Source organism: Mobula birostris, chromosome 18, assembly GCF_030028105.1.
Source record: "Mobula birostris isolate sMobBir1 chromosome 18, sMobBir1.hap1, whole genome shotgun sequence".
Classification (NCBI taxonomy): domain Eukaryota; kingdom Metazoa; phylum Chordata; class Chondrichthyes; order Myliobatiformes; family Myliobatidae; genus Mobula; species Mobula birostris.
In genome coordinates this window covers 59,550,103-59,575,341 of record NC_092387.1, presented here as the reverse complement: position 1 = coordinate 59,575,341, position 25,239 = coordinate 59,550,103, and the positions used below count along the sequence as shown (strand labels likewise).

The 25,239-nt window shown below is 42.6% G+C and overlaps 1 protein-coding gene across 2 annotated transcripts in view; it reads left to right on the top strand.

The window, feature by feature from the left end:
* Nucleotides 1-13,340, top strand: part of etfa (electron transfer flavoprotein subunit alpha) — a 71,209-nt gene extending 57,869 nt beyond the window's left edge. Inside the window, exons 12-13 of one of the 2 annotated variants that reach the window (XM_072282772.1) lie at nt 2,576-2,662; nt 12,313-13,340. In XM_072282772.1, coding sequence (XP_072138873.1) covers nt 2,576-2,620 — 45 coding nt within the window. In that variant the 3' untranslated portion in view covers nt 2,621-2,662; nt 12,313-13,340. The remainder of the gene's footprint in view (nt 1-2,575; nt 2,663-12,312) is intronic. The other variant, XM_072282773.1, reaches the window with a different exon arrangement.
* Nucleotides 13,341-25,239: the final 11,899 nt, after the last annotated feature.

Here is a 25,239-nt window from a genome sequence, read left to right as displayed (position 1 = left end):
TAACCAGGTTGCAAATATGGGCAAAATTTATTTTACTCATCTAATATTTAAAAAAATATATGCAAAACAAGCACTTGCTAAATTTAAACCAGTGCAATTAGTCAATCCTTTAATGAGATCTTTGAACTTTAGTGACATTTATAGTTCTCTTGAAATGGCTTTACATACACAATTGATTGTGGTGCTGATTGCAGTGCTTTTTAATGTGCTAATCAGGGACACAGTCTCCACATTTCCCAGTGCACTTTACAGCTCCCACTTGATTTTATTTTAAACTTGTCTCTGATTGAGATTCAGGAGAAGCTTATTTATTTTATTAAGTGATACAGCCCTTCCAGCCCTTCAAGCCTGAGCAACCCCCAACAACCCCGATTAACCCTAACCTAATCACGAGACAATTTACAATGACCAATTAACCTACCCGGTACGTCTTTGGACTGTGGGAGGAAGCAGAGCATCCGGGGAAAACCCATGCATTCCACGGGAAGGACATAAAGAGATTCTTTATAGAATGACGCCAGAATTGAGCTGTGAACTCCGGAACCACCCCTTCCACTACTTTATCATGGCACTCATGGAAAGTCGCTTTAAGATAAAAAGAATGGTAGAGAAGCCTTAGATTGCATATATACACTCAGTAGCCACTTTATTAGGTACACCTGCATGTTAATGTTAATGTAAATATCCAGTCAGCCAATCGTGGCAGCAACTCAATGCATAAAAGCATGCAGACATTGTTAAGATGTTCAGTTTTTGTTCAGACCAAACATAAGAATAGGGACCAAATGTAATCTAAGTCACTTTGACCATGAAATGATTGTTAATGCCAGATGGGGTGGTTTGAGTATCTCAGAAACTGCTGATCTCTTGGGATTTTCATGCACAATAGTTTCTAGAGTTTACAGAGAATGGCGCAGTAAGCAAAAAAAAAGTTCCATTGAGCAGCAGTTCTGAGGGCAAAAACTCCTTGTTAATGAGAAAGGTCAGAGGAGGATGGCCAGACTTGTTTAAGTTGATAGGAAGGCGACAGTAACTCAAATAACCACACCTGGTATGCAGAGGAGTACCTCTGAATGCGCAGCATGTCGAACCTTGAAATGGATGGGCTGTAGCAGCAGAATACAGGTTTCACTCCTGTACCTAATAAAGTGGGCATGGAGTGCAAATGTGTGTATTTTAATACTTTTAATATTTCAGCAATTAACTTGTTTAAAGTGTATTTAGGAAGTTTAATCTTCCAGAGTGTTATTTAGTGATAATACAAATTGCTGTAATAATTATTGTGGGATATTTTGAGGTTTTTACTGTTAATTAATGAGAAGATAAAAATGATCTATTTTGCTTGGTGTCGAGTAATGAAATTTTACAGCATCAGCTATGACAGAGATAATTATTTTTTCCTTACTACATTTTGCATAACAGCTTAATGTATAAGGTTGCCTAATATTAAATCAGGAAATAAGAGGCTTAGGAAAATTGATGCCACTCAGGCTAACTGGATCACAGAGGGAGAGACAAAATACTTTGTGGTTTAGCTGGTTAAGAGAATGAGTGGTTCATTGATACTGATTAGAAATGTCTTGTGTTCAGTTCCTCTTTTGCTATGAATTTGCTTTTATTAGCAAGAAGGCAGTAATGGTGCCTTAGTATCTTTGGGCTAAGGAGATCTCAGCCAAGGTTGCACTCCTGTGTACCTGCTGTCTGATTATGAGTGTCATCATTGGCTTGTTGTGCTTGTTGTGACACATCTGGTGTAGTGGATAGTACTTGTTGCTCTCATTTTCAGCATCCACCGCTGGCTAGCAGACTTGCGAGAAGGTGTAAGGCTCTCTCTGCCAGTACATAGCCTGTCTAACAGCAAGCCTCATATAGTGCCTCCTCGCTGGTGACACAGGGAAACTGGTCTCCTTTCAGACTCAGGCTGAGCTACAGAGGACAGGGAGGAGGTCTGGCCCCTGCACATGTAGTATGCAGGCCCACCAGTGTGTGGACACACCCTGGTGCTCATGAACCAGATCCCTCAGCTATGGGTAAGTAACCCCACTGCCTTGTGGGCAGCCTCGGGAGAGGCGAAGGCTATGGGAGTAAACCCAGACAGAAAATCCGGAGTGGAGCCCCTAAGGCAGCTGGACGTCATTGAACATCCTTTTGGCAGCTCCTGCAGCCAAGCTGGTGCCAAACATATTGCTTCATTAGCTTTGCTTTGGACTACACTGGTGAGCCTGAGAGGGGGATCTTGACAACTGGACTTTTCGGGATCTCCATTACTTCCGCCCGGCTTATGATGATCATCATCACCCTTTGTCCTTTAAGACAGATGGATGCCAACCAATCAACCATTTATGAAATACCTTCGTTATTGTTCTCCCAGTTTTAACCCAAGAGCATATGACGATGTGGTTTGGTAGCAAGTCCTATTCATGCATTTGCTGACTGAGCTGTTCCAAAAGGCTGTACGCTCTTACTTCTATGAAGTTGCAAATCTATCACCCCCATCCTTTTGACTGCCTTGTTGACTGGCTTCTACCTTTCACCTTTTAGCTTATCTAATTCTCTGCTTTTGTTTCCTAATTAGTCCTGTCCACCTTTCACAGGAACAGCCATCCACCAGACTGAATGAATGCGGCTCCAATAACACTCAGGAACCTTGGAAGTATTTCAGGCAAGGCACTCCATTTACCACACTATATCAACCTCCTTAAACTTCCATACTCTCTTTCCTCCAGAGAGTCATAGAAAGTACAACAGAACAGAACAGAAACAGGCCCTTCTGCCCATCTAGTTCATGCCTAGTCCCATTGCCCTGTGCCCAAAACATAGCCCTCCCATACCCCACGCGTCCACTTACCTACCCAAATTCCTTAAATGTTGAAATAGAACCTGCATCCACCATTTCCGCTGGCGGATGGTTCCACATTCTCACCACCCTCTGAGTAAAGATGTTCCTCCTCATGTTCCCCTTTAACAAATTCCACCGTTCATCCTTAACCCACGACCTCTAGTTTTAGTCTCACCCAGCCTCAGTGGAAAAAGCACTTATTCTATCTATACCCCTCATAATTTTGTATACCTCTATTAATTCTTCCCCCATTCTCATGTGCTCAGGGAATAAAGTCCTCACCTATTCGACCTTTGTTAAGCTGTCCCTTCGGATTGAGGATGAGTTGCTTCCATTCCAGTTCAGAGCTAACTGACGAGGTCCACATGGGACACACATCAAAGTTGCTGGTGAACGCAGCAGGCCAGGCAGCATCTCTAGGAAGAGGTACAGTCGACGTTTCAGGCCGAGGCCCTTTGTCATCCCTCTCCTCAGAGGCTTTTTCCCAGGGCTGAAATGGCTAACATGAGAGGGCACAGTTTTAAGGTGCTTGGAAGTAGGTACAGAGGAGATGTCAGGGGTAAGTTTTTTACGCAGAGAGTGGTGAGTGCGTGAAATGGGCTGCCGGCGACAGTGGTGGAGGCGGATGCAATAGGGTCTTTTAAGAGGCTCCTGGACAGGTACATGGAGCTCAGAAAAATAGAGGGCTCTGGGTAACTCTAGGTAATTTCTAAAGTAAGTACATGTTCAGCACAGCGTTGTGGGCCGAATGGCCTGTATTGTGCTGTAGGTTTTCTATGTTCCTTATCTTTGTAATGGAGTTCTCCCTGTGACCTTCTGGGTTTCCTCAGGATGCTCAAGTTTCCTCCCACATTCCAAAGATTTACGGTTAGGCTTAGTGTGTTGTGGGCATGCTATGTTGGTGCCAGGGAGAACACTGTTACAAACATTAAAAACAGCAAAGTGCTAGAAATATTGTGCAGGTCAGATAGTGTTCATGGAAATAGATTTAGGCTGAACTATATAATAGCCTACCTTGTCTATCTGAAGCATCAAGGTAATGTGTACAGCTGCCCTTGGGGATATTGCTCCTGTTTAATGCTCTTGATGTGTACAAGACTTAGTGTGCATATGGGAGATGCCACAGGGCAGTACAATCCCAGAAGGCAAGAGGGAAGAATCCATGCCAAAGATTAATAGTTTTATCTAAGTAATGCCTGCTGGCTGGGCAGTAAACATGTGGTTTTTAATAATCCAGAGACAAAGTGATGGGAGGTAGAAACAACATGTAGACAATTTCCCTAATAAATTTTGTAGGACGGCATTATTTCCAGTTAATGGAAATGCACATCTCTTGAATAATTGAGGGACTGTATCCATCACTGGCGAGTTCAGCTGGGATTCTCTCGCTCTGTGATGACCACAGGACCTTCTTTCATCAGATATAGTAACTGATATTCAGCAAGAGTGACTGGGTTTAGTTTTCATCACTTTTTCTGTACATTTGAACAAACATTTATACTCTGTGGCTACTTTATTACGTACAGGAGGTACCTAATGAAATGGCCACTGAGCGTAGTTCCGTATGCTTGTGGTCTTCCGCTGCTGTAGCCTTTCCATTTCAAGGTCTGACATTTTGTGATTTCAGAGATGCTCTTCTGCACACCACTTTTTCACTGCGTGGTTATTTGAGTTACTGTCACCTTCCTGTCAGCTTAAATCATTCTGATCATTCACCTCTGACCTCTTATTGACAAGGCATTTTCACCCTCCAATCTGCCGCTCACTGGATGTTACTTGTTTTTTGCACTATCCTCTGTAAACTCTGTTGTATGTGAAAATCCCAGGAGTTTCTGAGATACTCAAACCACCTCATATAGCACCAACCATCATTCTGTCGCCTAAGTCACTTAGATCACATTTCTTCCCCATTCTGATGTTTGGTTTGAACAACAACAGGACCTCTTGACTATGTCAACATGTCTTATGCACTTAGTCACTGCCATATGATTGGCTGATTAGTTGTTTGCATTAATGCACAGGTGTACCTGATAAAGTGGTCACTGAGTGTCCGTGCATAGCCGACTCCCATCTTCAGCCAAATACCTGTGATGAGCAATCAGTAGTCGGGAATAGTGATAATGTGATGGGAGCTAGTCAAGAGTTCTTGGCAGAAGGGGGGCTTTGTTTACTGTGATTGATGTAGCTGGAGTATTTTTTTATCAATTGGCTTTTCTTTATTCATGAATTATTTACTAACCTTCTGAAGCACAACAGGCAGCAGCATTGTTTTAGTAAATTCCTTGTAATAACTGATGGTTGATTGTAACTGTGTGAATTCAGCTGCTAGCCTCGACTTTACCACCCGCTCCTTCGTAGACTTGAAACACCCTAATTCTCTAATCATCTCTAGTCCTACAATGCTCTGAGATGGCTGTGCTTTTCTAATTCTGACCTCTTATCAATACCTATGAGTAGCCACTTCCATAATTTTGTCCAATGCTTTCTGCTGCTTGTGCTCTTGAGATCTTAAATTCCCATCTTGCTGCTCCCTTCCCCTGTGTGTGTGTGTGTGTGTGTGTGTGTGTGTGTCTTTCTTCCCATTAAGTCATTTCATTAAAAACTAACATTGCTAAAACTTTCTATCATCTGCTTTAATTTCTCCTTGAGCAGCTTGGTAAGAAATGTTGTTTAATGTGATTCAGTGTAAAAACAAGTTTTTATTACTGGTTGGCAATTTGGAGTCAATTCTGAAAGTAAAGACAGAGGCACAAAAGACTGCAGGTGCTGGGATCTGGAGCAACAAACCAGAGTCTGGAAGAACTCAGCAGGTTGAGCAGCATCTGTGGAGGGAAATGGTTCTGAGCTGAAATGCTGCCTGACCCACTAGGTTCCTCTAGCATCTTGTTTGTTGCATTCTGATAGTAGATTTATCAAATTAAATTATATTTATACCAACTGTTTAATTATGGACAAGATGGCACCGGTAAGTGCGACTCTGTGTGTGTCTCCAGTGGAAACTATCAAATATTCCTAAGGCCAGTGATCCAGAACTATACAAAAGGTCCAGGTACCAACTGTGGAAGGCTATTTTAAGAGTAAGAAAGCAATTCTGATTGAAGTTAGAGATGGAATCAGATGCATGTCAGCTCTGGCAAGGTTTTTAGGCCATCACTTCCTACAAAGCAAAACCTAACATCATGAATGGCTGTGATGCTTCACTCCCAGATGAGCTCAACGCCTTTTATGTTCACTTCTAAAGGGTGAATAAAACTACACTTGTGCGAATCTCTGTAGCATCTGATAACCCAGTGATCTCTGCCTCAGAGACCAACATCAGAATGTCTTTCAACAGGGTGAACCCTCGCAAGGCATTAGGCTCTGATGTTGTACCTGGTAAGGCGCTAAAACCTGTGCCAGCCAACTGGCGAGAGTCTTCAAGGACATCCTCAATCTCTCACTGCTGCAGTCGGAGCAGTGAGAGATTGAACTGTCATACCAGTGGTCAACAAGAGCAGGGTGAGCTGCCTCAATGACTGTCGCCCAGTTGCACACAAAACTACAGTGATGAGGTGTTTTGCGAGATTGTTCATGGCCAGAGTCAACTCCTGTCTAAGCAACAATCTGGGCCTGCTGAAATCTGCCTATCGCCACAATAGGTCAATAGTGGATGCAGTCTCATTGGCTCTCTACTCAGCCTTAGATCTATAGTCTATGTAGGTTATACACTACATAGGTTTATAGTCTATGTAGGTTATACACAATAGGCCTGTAGTGGATGCAATCTCATTGGCTCTCTACTCAGCCTCAGATCACCCAGGCAATAGCAATACCTTTGTTAGGCTGCTGTTTATTGACTACAGCTCAGCATTCAACATAATCATACCCTCTGTTCTAATCAACAAGTTCCAAAACTTGGGACTCTGTACCTCCCTTTGCAACTGGATCCTTGACTTTCTCCCCGTACCCTCTGTTCTAATCAACAAGCTCCAAAACTTGGGACTCTGTGCCTCCCTTTGCAACTGGATCCTTGACTTCCTCCCTGGGATACTACAGTCAGTGAGAATCAGAAATAACAAATCCTTCTTGTAGGCAGTCAGCACTAGTGTACCTCAAGGATGTGTGCCTAGCTCACTGTTCTACTCTTTCTACATTCACAACCATGTGTCATCTCTTTAAAAGTGTCACAATGAGCCAAAGTATTTTCAGACTAATTCCTTGTTTTTAAAATTACCGCAGCTGTAAAAATCCTTGCAGCCAATGTGCATGCAGCAGATTCTCGTGAGGGGTGGTGGGGGGGCGGGGGTTTGAAGGGAAAAGCTACAAAAGCATTTCTAAGGACCTCTCCCTCTCTCTGAGGCTTGAGGATAAAATCGGAATTGCAGCACACCTTAATATTGCTGTGGGAGTACCTGTGTAGTCGTTCAAGAGGTGGCTCATTGTCACCTGAAGGGCAGTTAAGGAGTGACAATGAAGGCCACATTTAAGATTTAAAATGTTATTAGCTTCACAGACAACCCTCCACATTGATTAAATAACTCCTGTCTTTAGTAATCAATTTGTAGAATTTCTGTTCCCCAGGGTAAACAAACTCGGCAGGTTTCTATTATGAGTAAACGGACTCTATGGAGTTCATTGCCTGTTGGGTGTAATGGAGCACAGGCTAACCTGATCAGTGAGCAATTACTGAATCAATTAATCCTGTATAAATAAATGGCCCACATACTTGATTTGAATCCTTGCCTTTGTAAATGTGAGCCAGATCTGTCGAGAGGAAATCAATCCATTCACTGCAGGAATATTCTTTCTACTACAATTCAGCTTAAGAGAAAATCAATTTTATGTTCAAGTTAGTAATTGTTAATACTCAGAATTAAAATCACATTTATTATCACTGGCATATATCATGAAATTTGTTTTGCAGTTGCAGTACAGTGCAATACATAAAATATAAATTGCAATAAGAAACTTATACTGTACTTAAAAAAATTAAGTTGTGCAAAAATAGTGTGATAATGTGGTGGGTGGTGTTCATGGGTTCAATATTCATTCAGACATTTGATGGTGGAGAAGAAGCTGTTCGTAAAATGTTGAGTATGTTCAGGCTCCTGTACCTCTTTGATGGTAGCTGTGTTCTGGGGTTTGAGGGTCCGTGATGATGGATGCTTCCTTTCTGAGGCTTCGTCTTTTGAAGATGTCCTAGGTGATGGGGAGGCTAATTGCCATGATGGAGCTGGCTGAGCTTTCACCCCTCTGCAGCTTTTTCTAAGGAGTGGAATTTTTTTTCCTCTGTACACTGGCAAGTTGAGGAGAACTGACCTGTGAAGAGTAGCAGCTATTTTACAATCTTAATATTCTTTAAATTTTCTTCATGAGCTGGTGTACCCTCTGTGAGGTGTGTGAAGTAACAATACTCTGGCATTGTTAATCCCAGTTCTTACTGGATTGGGAATGTTCATGGTGATTTGACATGGGAGCCTTATAGCCAAAAGAAAGAGTGGCTGTCGCCCCACTGGTCTCAGTTTCTTGCTGGTTCTCATTTTCTTAGTCATATATTAAGTTCAATTACAGTGATGTACAGTTGCAAGAAAATGTTTGTGAACCCTTTGCAATTACCTGATTTTCTGCATTAATTATTCATAAAATATGGTCTGATCTTCATTTAAGTCACAATAATAGACAAACACAATCTGCCTAAACTAATAACACACAAACAATTGTACTCATCATGTCTTTATTGAACACATTGTTTAATCATTCAGTCCAGGCTGGAAAAAGTATGTCAGCCCTTATATTTAATAACTTGTAGAACTTTCTTTAGCAGCAATAACCTCCACCAAACGTTTTTTGTAGCTGCTGATCAGACTTGCACAATGGCGAGAAGGAATTTTAGACCACTCCTCCATACAAAACTGTTTCAGTTCATCAATATTTCTGGGATACTTTTTGCAGGTCATGCCACAGCATCTCAATTGGTTTAAGGTCTGGACTTTGACTTGGACAACCCAAAACTCAAATTTTCTTCTTTTTAAATCATTGTGTTGTTGATTTACTCTTATGTCTTAGATCATTGTTTCGTTGTGTCATCAAACTTCCATTAAGCTTCAAGTGACAGACTGCTATCCTGACATTCTCTTGTAAAATGTCTTGATTCAATTTTGAATTCATTGTTCCCTGGACTATTGCAAGCCGTCTAAACCTTCAGGCAGCAAAGCAGCCCCAAACCATGATGCTCCTTCCACCATGCTTCACTGTTAGGATAAGGTTTTGGTGTTGGTGTGCAGTGTCCTTTTTTTTCTCCAAACATAATGGTGTGCATTTCTGCCAGAATGTTCAACTTTTGTCTCATCTATCCACAAAACATTGTCGCAAAAGCATTGTGGCACATTCAGGTGGTCTTTTGCAAGCTTGAGAAATGCAGCAATTTGTTTTTGGGGAGCAGTTGTTTCCTCCATGAGCACCATTCTTGTTCAGTGTTTTTCTTATAGTGGACACGTGAACAGAGACTTTAGCATGTTCTAGAGATTCTTGCAGGTCTTTTGCTGTTACCCTTGGGTTCTTTTTTCCCTCCTTCAGCATTGCATGCTGTGCTCTTGTTGTGATCTTTGTAGAACGGCTGCTCCTACGGAGAGTAGCAACAGGACTGAATTTCCTCCATTTGTAGACAAATTGTCTCACTGTGGGCTGATGAACACCCAGATCTTTAGAAATGCTTTTGTTGCCTTTTCCAGCTTCACGCATCTCAACAATTTTCTTTGAAGATCATCTGAAAGTTGTTTTGATCGAGGCATGAAACGAACAGGCTCTGTCAGTAACCTGACTTGGTGTGTCTTTTTTCTTATAGGGCAGGGCACCTCTGCAAACCCATAACTCTAATCTCATATCTTTGATTGGAACACCTGATTCTAAATAGCTTTTTGTACCCCAGAGGTTCACATACTGTTTTTAGCCTAGACTGTGATTGTTTAAATGGTGTATTGACCAGAAGTACAATTGCATGTGTGCAACTAGTTTAGGCAGATTGCATTTGTCTGTTATTGTGACTTAGATGAAAATCAGACCACATTTTATGAGTAATTAATGCAGAAAACCAGGTAACTGCAAAGGGTTCACAAACTTTTTCTTGCAACTGTCCATACAGTCTATTCTGCTTGCTGCTGGTGGTTTTACGGCATCAATTCTAGTTAACATACTTTTTATTCCCTTTAAATGCATCTATACATTTTATCTCCACAACTCAGTGGTAGAGTGTTCCATATTACAATCACCCAATAGAATAAGAAGTTTCTCGAGTTTTGTTTTTGATTTATTAACAACCATCTAATATTTTTGTACCCAAGTTATTAGCTCTCTCAAAATAAACCAAGTTTGTAAATGGTTAACACACCTTTCCTTCTTTTTAATTCTAACTTTCTGAGAATTACTCCCCCCAGTACTTTGTATCCTGTCTACTTAACTTGCAGTGATTTGTTTAATTCCACTCCTAGATCTTTTTGCTTGTTAATCCCATTCACGCTTTCCCGAAGAGTATGAGGCTTCTGTCTTTCTTGTTACCAAATGTACCACCTTGTAATTAGTAGATGTTTCTTTAAAAGTTTTGATTTCTTCCTTGGATGCTTTATGTCACAAGAGAGTCACCTTGTGCAGTGGTAATCCTCGCCCTTTGAATGAAGAACGGTGTTGCTCTTGTGAAGCTAAAGCTCTTCCAGGCAGGTTTTATTGTACAAATTTCAAAACTGTGGAAACTTTGATGCATCTAGGGCCAACTAAACATTACCCAAAAAGTGAAATACAGGAGTGTTTTTGTTGTTGCTTCATGTACTTTATTCCCAAGTCTTTATAGTTTAGACAACTAGATTTTACACACTTTGGAAAACCTGCTCTGGTCACTACAGCCTTACACGTTTGGATAGGAAACTCCTATTAGAAACACAAGGGATTCTGCAGATGCTGGAAATCGGCAGAAAGACAGAAAATGCTAGAGGGGAATAAACAGTTGACGTTCGAACCAAGGCTCATCATCAGGACCGGAAAGGAAGAAGGCAAAAGCTAGAGTAAGAAGGCGGGGTGAGGGGGAGGTTGTGGTAGAGGAATACAAGCTGACAGGTGGTAGGTGAGACCAGGTGGGGAATGGGGTGAAGTAAGAAGCTGGGAGGGGACTGGTGGAAGACAGGATGAAGAAGAAGGACGAGGAATAGGTGAAGACAATGAACCATGGAAGAAAGGGAAAGAAGAGGTGAACCAGAGGCAGGTAATGGGCAGGATTGAAAGGGTAACCAGAATGATGAATGGTTAAGGCAAATTTACCAGGAAGTTGCAGAAATCAATTTTTATGCCATCAGGTTGGAGGTTACCCAGATGGAGTATGTGTTGCTCCTCTAACTGAGTTTGGGCTCATCATGGCAGCAGAGAAGGCCATTAAGAGACATGTCAGAATGGGAATGGGAAGTCAAATTGAGATGGGTAACCACCAGGAAATCCTGTCGTTTGTGGTGGACAGAGCGAAGGTGCCCAACAAAGCAAAAGTACAAAAACAGAATGCTTGAATGCTGAGTGCAGGTCGGTGGGACTAGGATAGGGTAAGAGTTTGGCATGGACTAGAAAGGTCGAGATGGCCTGTTTCCATGCTGTAATTGTTATATGGTTATATGGTTATTGAAATGCTGTTTAGTACAGATGGCATCTATGAAGAGCTCTGATGAAAAGTCATTGACCTGAAATGTTAACTCTTTGATTCTCTAATACTCAGATGCTGCCTGAGTATTTCCAGCATTTTCCGTGTTTACTTTAGATTTCCAGCATCCACAGTATTTTGCTTTTGGAAGACTTGGTCAGGGTAGGTGGAAACCATGGGCCATCTTCAGAAAGGCTAGAAATTTGCACTGGATATCTGCAATATTTGATTGGAAGGATTGCATTCATCATTTCTTGGGTGTGGGTAAAAGCATGGTACTTTAACTGTTAACTCAAAGTTGCTAAAACTGGTTTGGGATAGTAAGTTATGCTGTGTTGGCACCAGAAGCTAATTTCTTTAATCTGGTTGGAGCCAAGAGATGTAAAAGAGTGGAAGTCTTGATGAATTGCCTTGGCTTGAAATGTCAACTGTTTATTAACCTCCGTAGATGCTGCCTGATCTGCTGAGTTCCTCCAGCATTTTCTGTGTAATGTTTGAATTTCCAGCACCTTCAGAATCTCTTTAAGAGTCAAAGGAACTGGCTTTCCTTTTGCCACCGGGCAGTATTCACAAGTTACAAGTCTCGATGTAATGAGTACTGGAGGGGACTTGTTGGCACTTTCTGGTTGTAATTTTGATATGCCCTATTCTATTGTCAATTCAAAGTATGTCAAATTAAAGGTGAAAGCACCATTGTCTCACCTTTGTTAATCTGTTATTATTTCCTTTTTTAAATAAAAACAAATGTCTTGAATGCATTGCAAAGGATTTGTGTAATAAACGACAGACTTAATCTGAGTGTACCTGTTTTCCTTCACAGGCTGTCCCAGAGATGACTGCTCTTCTGGATAAGTAATTCTAAGGCTTTACAGTTAGGTGAAATGGATACCAGATCGTGAATTGGACCTGTACAACGTGCATATGATGTGCTGACAATGCATCTATCAATACTGAACATTACTTTGATGCACATGGTGTCCATCTCTATCAATGCAATCAACTGATTCCACTTGATTTACTTTATAACCCATTAGATTAAGGTTACAGAATTGGAATGCTACCTGTTTTTGCACCATTCCAAGAAATCGGTGCCCACATCCTCTAGTCCTGGATCCCGTCAAACCTACTTTGGTGATAATTCTTGAGTATGCCTGGAACTGTTATCTTCCTTTTAGAGTAAACTCAGCATCTTCCTAACAAACTGTGGCAACAATTTAAGAATACCAGGAAATTTTCGGGTTGCTTTCAAGGACATTTAGAGCAAGAGCATTAATTTTCATTTGAGAACACAAGCATTTAAGGGTATATCTTGGGTCTGGTATTCTTATCTCATTGATAACACTAGGGGGAGAGGCTCTGATTATTGAAGGCTATTTCACTGCCCTGGCCACAAGAGCAAGTTGTCCCATCACAATTCAGAAGTCCTATAGAGAGTTCCATAAATAGTATTGCACTGCAGGAAGACACAGCAGCTCAGCTTAACCTCCATGTCACACCAGTTATTTGGTTACTGTGGAAGGTTACTGTAAATGGAAGGAAAACAATTGCAGAAAAGTGCAGAATAGCCAAGAGCCAAGACGGCTCTGTTGGGAAAAGTTTGAGATTTGGTAATGCAAGGGCACAGTTGTGCTGCAGGGTTTCTGGAAGGAACTGCAGAAGGAACGAGAAGGAAACCAAGTAATTGTTTGATTGTTAAATAATTTAAGAAAAAATTATCCTTTGCAATTTTTATGGTAACCAGCCAAATACTATTTGGAAATAAACTGTATGGCTACTCTTGTGTATCTGTGTTCTCAGATAATCAGTACCACCAACACACAAATAAAGCAACTTGTTATTTACCAAGTATCACCAGACTCTACAAGCATAAATAGTCATACTCAGAGTCATAGAACACGACAGCACAGAAACGGGCCCTATGGTACATCTATCTGTGCCAAATTATTAATCTGCCTAGTCCTAGTGACCTGCATTTGAACCATAGCCCTGGATACTCCTCCCATTCATGTAACTATCCAGGTTTATCTTAAGTATTGAAATCGAATTCACATCCACTATTTCTGCTAGCAACTCGTTCCACACTCTCGCCAACCTCTGAGTGAAGAAGTTCTCCTTATGTTCCCCTTAAACATTTCACCTTTCACAGTTAACCCATGACCTCTACTTGTAGTCTCACCCAAACTTTGTGGACAAAGCCTGCTTGCATTTACCCTATCTATAACCCCTCACAATCAAACCTCAATCAATCAAATCTCCCCTCAGTCTTCTACGTTCTAGGGAATAAGATCCTTACCTATTCAACCTGTCCCTGTAATTCAGGTCCTCAAGTCCTGGCAATGTCCTTGTAAATTGGAGAAAAATGGAAGGAGTAATGGCAGCTGGTGATCAGCAGATGGGGTCCAAATATAGGAGACTTCATGTGGAATTTTGCCATGTTCCATCAAGAGTTTTTATATGCAGCTCAATTAAATTGTTTCTTTGTTGAACCCATTAAAAAAAGGTTTAAGACACAGCTATTCCTTGATTTTATGAAAGGGATGCATTTCTGGAAAGTGGTTTGTTAGCGAACTGGCATAAATCACGAAGGCTGAGCTCATTGCAAACTCTTATTCCCAAGCAGGAAGAATAGTGTGCTATTTGTTACAATTAGAGCAACACACACACAAAATGGAGCAACCCATCAGGTCAGGCAGCATCTAAACAGTCAATATTTCAGGCCAAGTGAGCAGAAGTAGTACAAAGAGGAGGGGTAGGAGCAGGAACTGTCAGGTGATAGGTGAATTAGAGAGGGGGCAGGGTGGAAGAGAAATTGGTAAGTGAAGCTGGGAGATGATAGGTCTGAGAGGCAAAGAGCTAAAAAAAAAAGACGGAATCTGGTGCAAGACAGGTCACAGAATAAAGGGGAGTTGGGAAATCAGACAGAAAGGTGGTGGGCAGATCATGAGGGAAGAGGGATAAAGGGGCCACAGGGATGAGGGAAAAAAGGGGGATGGTCAGGAAAGAGCTTTACTGGGAATTAAAGAAATAGATGTTTTTGCCATCAGGTTGGAGGCTACCCAGATGGAATATGAGATATTGCTCCTCCAATTTGTGTCAGTGTAGGAATAGAAAGTGGAATTAAAATAGATGGCCATGAGGAAAGACTGGCTGGTGCGGCAGTCAGAGTGGAGATGCTTGACTCTGTCAAGTCTCATCGAAGTAGAGAAGGCTACATCAGGAGCACCAAACACAATAAATAACACCGAAGGATTGATGTCCTTCATATGGAAGTGCTATCTCGGGCCCCGAATAGTGGTGAGGGAAGGTTCTAGTGGCAGGTGTAACACTTAGCATGACATGTGCCAAGCGGACAACCCTACTATTGGTGGAATCAAAGATGGCAATAAATCGGTATCTAGGAGGGAGATTGGAAATCTGGTTGAGTGATGCCTCAACAACAGCCTCTCACTCATGTCAATAAAACTATAGAGCTGATTATCGACTGCAGGAGGAAGAAGCTGGAGGTTCATGAGCCAGTCCTCATAGGGGAACAGAGGTGATGAGGATTAGTAGTTCTAAATTTCTTGGTGTTATAATGATTTGTCCTGGGACCATCAAGAAACTGCTGTCATTAAGAATGTATGACAACACTTCTTAGAAGTTTCTATAGATTCAGCATGTTACCAAAAACTTGGACAAACTTCTATAGATGCCCAGTAGAGAATGTCCCAGCTGGTTTCATCATGGTCTGGTATGGAAACACGAATGCCCAGGCATGGAAAAGACTACAGAAAGTGGTGGATATAGCCCAGTCTATTAGAACAAAGCCCTCCCCACCAAGAAAACTGCATCCATCATCATAGACCTCCACCGTCTAGGACACGCCCTCTTCTCACTACTACCATTGGAGAGGAGATACAGAATCCTTAGATTACACACAATCAGGTACAGGAACAACCATCAGGCTCTTGAACTAGCGTGGATAACTTAACTCAACTCTTAAACTGATTCTGCAACCTACAGACTCGCTTTCATGGACTCTTTACAACTTATGTCCTCAATATTATTTTGAATTGCTATTTGCTTTTTTTTTGCTCATTGATTGTCTGTTTTCATAAAATCCTATTGCATTTCATTTTTCATGTAACTATCTGCAAGAAAATGACCCCATGGTAGTATATTGCAGCAGACAGTATATAAACTGTGAACTTCTGCTATCTCCAACAGGATCTCACCAGCAGGCACTTCTTCCCCTCCCCTCCTCTCCTCACTTTCCGCAGCCTCTCCACAACTTCTTTGTCTGATTGTTCCTCCCCATTGCTACCCTTCTGGGTACTTATCCCTGCAATGTGACTTCCAGCTTCTCGCATCATTCCTTTATTCCCCCACGGCCACCCGCTTCCCCCATCCTTTTATTCTTGCTTCAGCCCCATTCCTTTCTAGTCCCGATGATGGGTCTCTGGCCTGAAATGTCGACTGTCTATTCTCCTCCTCAGGTATTGCCTGACCTGCTGAGCTCCTCCAGCATTTTGTGTGTGTTGCACAAGATTTCCAGCATCTGCAGAATCTCTTGTGCTTATGATTTGTAAAGGGTATCGGTGAAATGACCTGTAGTTTTTCTTCAGAAACGAGCTACTACAGATACTGGAAAATATGAATTAAACACTGGAAATACTCAGCAAGTCGGTAGCATCAGTGGAAAAAGAAACAGTCAACTTTCAGCTCAATAGCCTACCATCACATTGTAGTTATAAGTCGTGGACAAGCAAAGATTCCTTAGCCGTTAAGAACCAAAGATTATCAAAATGAATGGGGTAGAGATTAAACTGGGGGATTAGAGTCTGGTCCTCCTATTCCATTGGAAACCATCCTTCAAAAGGCCTCTTCAGTCAGTACTCGATTCCTACTGCTGACTCAGCACGTGGCTTCTGCAAAGGGCAAGTGTGAATGATGGTAACATACTCCATAAAATTAATGAATCGGACAACAGGAACTTGAGATCTTGACTGACATTCTCAATCTAAATAGAAATACACTTTAAGTGAAATCGTTGCCATAAGGGGACAGTAATGTAGCGTAGGAGTTGGTGTAACGCTTTATAGCACCAGCAACCCAAAATCAATTCATGCTGCTTTCTGTAAGCAGCTTGCATGAACTCCCTGTTATTAGGCTGGTTTCCCCTGGGTGCTCCAGTTTCCTTCCATATTCCAAAGACATGCTGGTTAGCAGGTTAATTGGCCACATCGGTGTACCTGGGTGGCACGGGCTCATCGGGCCGGAAGTTACCATGTTGTATCTATAATTAAAATAATTGATAACCTATCCATTAGCAAGTCCACATGTAGATGGACATGCTAGAGGCAGGAATCATGTTCCCAACGTTGGGGGAGTCCAGAACCAGAGGTCACAGTTTAAGAATAAGGGTTAGACAATTTAGAATGGAGTTGAGGAAAAACTTTTTCGCACAGAGGGTTGTGGTTCTGTGGAATGCTGTGCCTCAGAAGGCAGTGGAGGCCAGTTCTCTGGATTCTTTCAAAAAAGAGTTAGATAGAGCTCTTAAAGATAGCGGAGTCAAGGGATATGGGGAGAAGGCAGGAAAAGGGTACTGATTGTGGATGATCAGCCATGATCACAGTGAATGGTGGTGCTGGCCCGAAGGGCTGAATGGCCTACTCCTGCACCTATTGTCTACCGTCTATGGTCTAGATTCTCAATCCAAAAAGTCGATTTGCATCTCCCTCCATAGATGCTGCCTGACCCTCTGAGTTCCTCCAGCATCCTAGATTCCAGAATCTGCAGTCTCCTCTGGAAACGTTTGTTATGGGAATAATCTGTCCCTTGACAATTTGTGACTTGTGAAGAGCGGTGGCAAATTGCATTTCATTTTATCACACCTGAAGTGCAGTTATTTCATTGTCTGTTATGCATTCAGGGAAGCTCCGGGATTGTGAGAAAATGCCACATAAATGCAAGTCTCTTAGTTCCTTAAACATCTGTGGTAGAAAGTTACTCGATGTTTACCTCCACTAAGCCCTGAAAGTTCAGCAATAGCAAATGAAGGCATTCTTTAATAAGACAAAAGACATAGTACTGTGAAGAAGTATTAGGCACATATACAGTATATAGCTGGAGTGCCTAAAACCTTTGCACAGTACTGTATTTGTCAACGGGGAGCAGAGAGTGAGTTTCTAAATCTGGAGGGAGCACAGGATTTTGGGAAAGGTGAGGATGGAGCACCGTGGAAGGGATGTGAGACACGTGGCAGAGAAGGAGTGCCAGGGGTGGAAGGTGGTGCAGGTGCAGTCACACCCAGCCCTGAGACACCAGGCAAGGTCATTTGATTCCAAACCATCGGTTTATTGATCATTACAGAATGTCTCTGGTGCTTCCTGCTCCCCCTTTTCTCAACCACGATTCCCCTCTCTCTGCCCCCTACCCACTGTCAGTCCCCAGTAGAGACCCATATCTGGGTCAGGTTTTTCATATGTCATGAAACTTGTTTTTTTTTTTGGCAGCAGTACAGTGAAATACATAAAATTACTACATTGGTGTGCAGAATTCTAGGCTTATATATATATGTGCCTAGCCCAAGACATTTGCATAGTACTGTAGGAGCAGAATTAGGCCATTTTGCCCATTGAATCTACTCCACCAAGCAATCATAGCTGATTTATTATCCCGCTCAAGCCCATTCTCCTGCCTTCTCCCCGTAACCTTTGACACCCTTACTAATCAAGACCATAAGACAGAGGAGCAGAATTAGTCCATTCAGCCCATCGAGTCCACTTCACCAATTTCATCGTGGCCAATCCTGGATCCCATTCAACTCCATACATCTGCCCTCTCACCATATCCCTTGATGCCCCAACCAATCAGGAATCTCAACTTCTGCTTTGAATATGCCCACCGACTTCACCTGCACCGCAGTCTGTGGCAAAGCATTCCACAGATTCACCACTCTTTAGCTGAAGAAATTACTCCTTACTTCTGTTCTAAAAGGTTTCCCCTCAATTTTGGGGCTGTGCCCTCCATTTCTGGATACCCCCACCATCCTCTCCACATCCACCTTATCTAGTCCTTCCAACATTCGGTAGGTTTCAATGAGATTCCCCCTGCATTCTTCTAAATTCCAGTGACTACAGGCCCAAAGCTATCAAAAGTTCCTCATATGTTAACCCCTTCATTCCCAGAATAATCTTTGTGAACCTTCTCTCGAATCTCTCCAATGACAATAGATCCTGTCTGAGATATAGTGCCCAAAACTGTTGACAGTACTCCAAGTGCGGCCTGACTATTGTCTTATAAAGCTTCAGCATTATCTCCTTAATCAAGAACCTGCCAACCTCTTCTTTAAATACAGTATATCAAATGACTTGGCCATCTGTGGTTAGGAATTCTACAGATTTACTGCCCTCTGGCTAAAGAAATCTCCTTATCTCTGTTCCAAAGGCACATCCTTGTGCCCTCTAGTCCTAGAACCCACTATAGGAAACATCCTCCCCACATCTATCTAAGCCTTTCAATATTCAATGGGCTTCAGTGAGATCCCCCCTTACTCCAAACTCCAGTGATTACAGTCTCAGAGTCATCTGATGCTCCTTTCATTCCTGGGATCATTCTTGTGAACTTCCTCTGGAACCTCTCCAGTGCCTGCACATTCTTCCGAAGATATGTGGCCCAAAACTGCCCGTAATACTCCAGGTATATGAATATTCCATGTGTCTTCTGTGGCGTTGCACACACAGCTTCCACTTGCAGTAACTTGGTACCATTCATCAGCAACAGATCTGCCCAAGGTCTTGTGTGAGAGCATTGTCAAACAAAAGCTGTATATTGGAGCAGAGCAATGTGGAGGCCAGGTTGTTGGATGTATTTAAGGCAGAGCTTGATAGGTTCTTGATTGGACACGGCATCAAAGGTTACGGGGAGAAGGCCAGGGAGTGGGGCTGAGGAGGGCAAAAAATGATCAGCCATGATTGAATGGCAGAGCAGACTTGACAGGCCAAATGGCTGATGGCATGAACATTGACTTCTCAAACTTCCGCTAATGCCCCACCTCCCCCTCGTACCCCATCCGTTATTTATTTATATACACACACATTCATTTTCTCTCTCTCTTTTTTCTCCCTCTGTCCCTCTCACTATACCCCTTGCCCATCCTCTGGGCTTCCCCCCTCCTCCTTTTCTTTCTCCCTAGGCCTCCTGTCCCATGATCCTCTCATATCCCTTTTGCCAATCACCTGTCCAGCTCTTGGCTCCATCCCTCCCCCTCCTGTCTTCTCCTATCATTTCGGATGCCTCCTCCCCCTCCCACTTTCAAATCTCTTACTAGCTCTTCTTTCAGTTAGTCCTGATGAAGGGTCTCGGCCCGAAACGTCGACTGTACCTCTTCCTATAGCTGCCTGGCCTGCTGTGTTCACCAGCAACTTTTATGTGTGTTGCTTGTAATTTTGCTCCTTAATTGGTTTCATGGTCTGAAGAGCTAAGTTTCGGGCTGAGACCCATCATTAGGACTCTTGACCTGACCCTGCTGAGTTCCTACAACATTCTGAGTGTGGTACTCTGGATTTCTAGCATCTGTAGAACCTCTTGTGTTTATACTAGAGCAGAGGTTTTTTAAAAGGAAATAGAAGAGATTTAGGAAGTCAGGACTTTAAGGCCTCTGTGGCTAATGGAAGAGAGATTAATGTCTGAGGAAGAGGCACACACAAAATGCTGAGGAAGGACCTGAGCATGTCAGGCAGCATTTATGGAGGAAATTGAACAGTCAATATTTCAGGCCACGGGTGGGGGGTGGGGGGAGAAAGCTAGAATAAAGGAATACGGGAAGGAGCAGAAGCTGGTGAGTGATAGCTGAATTCTGGTGAGAGGTAAGACAGGAGGGTGGGGAAGGGGGCCTCTAAAAGAAATGATGTGAGAAGCTGGGAGGTGATCAATGGGATCTGATCGGAGAAGACAGTAGACCTTGCAATATTCATCAGCTCTGGAAAGTAAAGGGACAGAAACCAAAGCGAAAGAGTAGGGGTGGACTGAGAGTTAGAGATAGAGGTTTGAAAACAAGCGTGCGAGGAATGTTAAAATCTAGAGATTGAATCGATCATAGTAAATTAGGATGTAACTTTGAAGTCTCAAAGAAATGAAATATCTGAGTAAAAACCTTTCTAACGTTTTTAAAAAAATTCCTCCATGGGAATTTGTTTTTTCCCTTGGAGAAAGAAGGGTTTATTTATTGATTTAATTTACACTCAGTGGTCACTTTATTAGGTACGCCTAATCATTAATACAAATATCTAATGAGCCAATCATGTGGCAGCAACTCAATACATAAAAGCATGCAGACATGGTCAAGAGGTTCAGTTGTTATTCAGACTAAACATCAGAATAGGGAAGAAATGTGATCTAAGATACTTTGACTGCAGAATGATTGTTGGTGCCAAACTGCTAATCTCCTGGGAATTTCACACACAACAGTCTCTAAAATTTACAGAGAATGGTGCAAAAACAGTAAATATTTAGTGAATGGCAGTTCTGTGGACAAATACACTTTGTTAATGAGAGACGAGAAAATCTACAGATGCTGGAAATCCAGAGCAACACAGACAAAATGCTGGAGGAACTCAGCAGGCCAGTGTGCATCTGTGGAAAAGAGTAAACAGTCAATGTTTTGGGCCAAGACCCTTCATCAGGATTGGAATAAAAGATGAGAAGTCAGAGCAAGAAGGTGGGGGGAGGGGAGGAAGAAGCACGAGGTGGCAGGTGATAGGTGAAACCGGGGATGGGGAGGGGGAGGGGTGAAGTAAAGAGCTGGGAATTGATTGGTGAAAGAGATAAAGGGCTGGAGAAAGAGGAATCTGATAGGAGAGGGTGGAAGACCATGGAAGAAAGGAAAGGGGGAAGAGCACCAGAGGGAGGTGATGGGCAGGTAAGGAGATAGCTGAGAGAGGGAAATGGGAATGGGGACTGGTGAAGTGGGGTGGGGCAATTACCAGAAGTTCAAGAAATCAATGTTCACGCCATCAGGTTGGAGGCTACCCAGACCGAATATAAGGTGCTTCTCCTCCAACCTGAGTGTTAATGAGGGAGGTCTGAGGAGAATGGCCATATTGATTCAGATTAACAGGAAGGCAACGGTACTCAGATAACCATGTATTACAACATTGGTGTGTAGAAGAGTGTCTCTGAACAGACAAGATGTTGAAATTTGAAGTGGAGGGCTACAGCCACAGAAGGCCAAGAATGTACACTGAGTGGCCAGTTAATTAAGTGATGACTGAGTGTAAATTTTGCCTCTGGCAGAAGTAAAATAACCTTGGGGAGGTATGAAAATGGAGAAGGAAATGGAAAACAAGGGTACAAGTGAAGGAAAGTCAAGATTCTGGACTGAAAGGCAAACTTATACACACCGGAAGGTGTTAAAGCTGACAGACTGATAGTGCCGGATAGTGCTGGCAAAATTGCATGGTTGGGGTTTGGTCAAGGAATAGGGATATTGCAAATGAGAAAGTAAACCTGGCAAGACAGGATAAAATAAAGGAGGATAAAATCTTCCATCTGAAAAGATTTTGGAAGGTTTATCTGGGTTTGTTGATCTGACTTGACGAAGTGAAATATGTCACAGCCTAACAGTGATTCCGTGTTAGGAGTCATCATAGTGCACTACAACACAGAACAAGGCCCTGCAGCCCATCTGGACCACGGTAGCACAGCAGTTACTGTGATGCTGACGCAGCTCCATGTGTCAGGGTTCGGAGTTCGGTTGCGGCGTTCTCTGTAAGCAAGTTTGTACGTTTCTTCCCGTGTGTGCATGGGTTTCCTCCAGGTGCTCTGGTTTCCTCCCACAGTCCAAAGATGTACCGCCCAGAAGGGCCTGTTTCCACACTGTATCTCTGAATAGTCTGTGCCGAACTATTGTTCTGCATAATCCCATTGAACTGCAGCTGGATCAGAGCCCACTGTACCCCTGCTACCCATTTACTTATCCAATTTTATCTTAAAATCGAACCTGCATCCACCACTTAAAATCGAACCTGCATCCACCACTTTCGCTGGCAGCTCGTTCCACACTTCCACCACTCTCTGAGTAAAGAAGCTCCCCGTCAGGTTCCCCTTAAACATTTCACTGATAAAAACCTCAGCCAAATCTGATCGCTATCATAATCCTCCTCCCTCTGGTTTGTTGTGATGAATGATATTTCGGCAGCTTCTTGTTTTTAACAGAGTGCATTCTAAAAGTCGAGGCTAGGTGCCCGTGCATTAAGTCAGGTGGGACAATGCTCTTCATCTGAACTCTCAAACACAGCGAAATTTCATATTTTATTTTCCTTCAGTCAATGTGAGACATAGTTCATTGTCTCCTGCTCTGGCATTAAGCTGGTGAATCTGGTAGCCTCTTCAGACAAGATGTAGCTGGTGTTAGCTGGGTGTCCAAAGGAATCTTTCAGGATAATGATTTAGTGTATAGTAGACTGAAGTAGTCATAAATCTCTAAAAGAGAGAAGAATTGTTTGGTACAGAAAATCAAAAGCAAATGCTGGAATATATAACATAAAGACCATTCGACATAGGAACAGAATTAGGCCATTTGGCTCATCACTTCTACTCCGCCAATCCTTTATGGCTGATTTATTACCCCTCTTCCTTCCATTCTCCTGCCTTCTCCCAGTAGTCTTTGACACCCTTACTAATCAAGAACCTACTGAATATCGAAAGGCCTGGATAGAGTGGACAAGGGGAAGATGTTTGTAATAGTGGGAGAGTCTAGGACCTGAGGGCACAGCTGCAGAACACAAGGATGTCCCTTCAGAACAGAGATGAGGAGGAATTTCTTCAGTCAAAGGGTGGTGAACCTGTGGAATTCATTGCGAGAGATAGCTGTGGAGGGCAAATATTTAAAGCAGTGGTTGATAGGTTCTTGACTAATAAGGACGTGAAAGGTTACAGGGAGAAGGCAGGAGAATGGCCTTGAGAGGGATAATAAATCAGCCCTGATGGAATGGTGGAGTAGACTCGATGGACTGAATGGCCTACTTGTGCTCCTATGTCTTATGGTCTTAAAGCAAAATAATGGAAAAATTCAGCAGGTCAGGCAGCACCTGTGGATAAAGATACGGAGTTAAATTTCCAAGTCAAAGGCCCTTCAAACTTTAACACTGTACTTTGCACAGATGCAGGACTACTGAGTGTATCCAACAGTATAAGAGGAAGCAGTTTGGCCCATCGGACGCTGTTGGCTCTTTGAAAGAGGGGTTTGGTCGATTGCATTCCTCTAAACTTTTCCTTTTTTGTAAGTTACTTCTGGATCTAGGTAGTGCACTATAGAACACAATCTTTTGTGTGAAACACCCTGGTTTCCTCGGCTGCATAAGTCCAGGAAAAACACTCTCAAGTCCTGCCAAACTCATGAGCTTGAGACGGCTCGTCCCACTCCAAACCCTGGTTTGTGTGGATGCTGTGTCATTTGCTACCCTGTTACAAATTAGTGCCATGAAAATGACAGACAGTACACTGCATACAATTAAAGGAATTATATTTATGAATCTTAACTTAATTAAAGGGTTAGTAAAGAATAACAAACGGAAAAGGGCCCATTCTAATTAAACAGTCAAACGTGCACAATTTGGAACTCATCTTGAACTTCTCTGTCACTCACGCGCTGAGTCCTTGGTCAATGTGAAAGAACACACCACCTTCCGAACGTCACTTGCAATCCATCTCGAACAAACGGGACTACTGGATTGCATACTGCGACCGGTTGTTCTCAGCATCTTCTCTCTCCATCTCGCGCCGAACACAAGCCCAGGACCAACCTTATTTTCCCTCACCGAGAAAACCTCCTGCTAATTGGATGGCACACATTCCACATCATCCCTTATCTTTAACCCAAAGAGGCTGAAAGCAGAACAAACTGCTCTTACAAAGCTGCTAAATGAAATACCTACAGCAGAACAGTAAAGATGTGAACCAGGGCATTACATGTATTTGAAGAAAATCTCCTTTCTCTCAGGTTCCATTGCTAGAACTTGGAAGAAAGTACAACAAAGAATTCTTGATGCTGATGCTGAAATGATACACTTGGGAAGGTTGAACCTGAAGGATGGTCAAACTCGAAACTGCCAACAGGGACACTGTTCAAGCTGCCATTTTGTGTATTTAATGACTTCTTTCCAACATCAGTTATTCTGACCGAATTCTTCATAAGATCTTCTCAAATGCTTGAAGAGTTGCTAAATAGCAACCCAGCCTTCAGGGAGCTTATGTTCCCAAACCATTGAGCTAAATGAATGGAAAGCTCCTGGATATAATTTCCAAGTCAGTGCTGAGTCTGCTAATCTGGTTAAGGATTGTGGTGCAGTTGCAATTAAGTTTGTACCCATTGCTGCCAGAAAACACAACAAGGAATTGTTGATGCTGAGCTGAAGTGATTCACTTTGCAAGATAAAATATGAAGGCAAAATACAAGATTGATGGGAGGTTCTTAACAGTGTGGAGGAAAAGTCGGATCTTGGCGCCCACATCCATAGATCCTTCAAGGTTGCCATGCAAGTTGATTAAGAAGGTAGGTGGTGTTTTGGCCTTCATTAGTCAGAGGATTGAGTTCAAGAGCCGTGAGGTAATGTTGCAGCTCTATAAAACTCTGGTTAAACCACACTTGCAGTATTATGTTCAGTTCTGGTCACCTGATTATAGGAAAGATGTGGAAGCTTTAGAGAGGGTGCAGAGGAGATCTACCAGGATTCTGCCCGGATTAGAGAGCATGTCTTAATGAGGA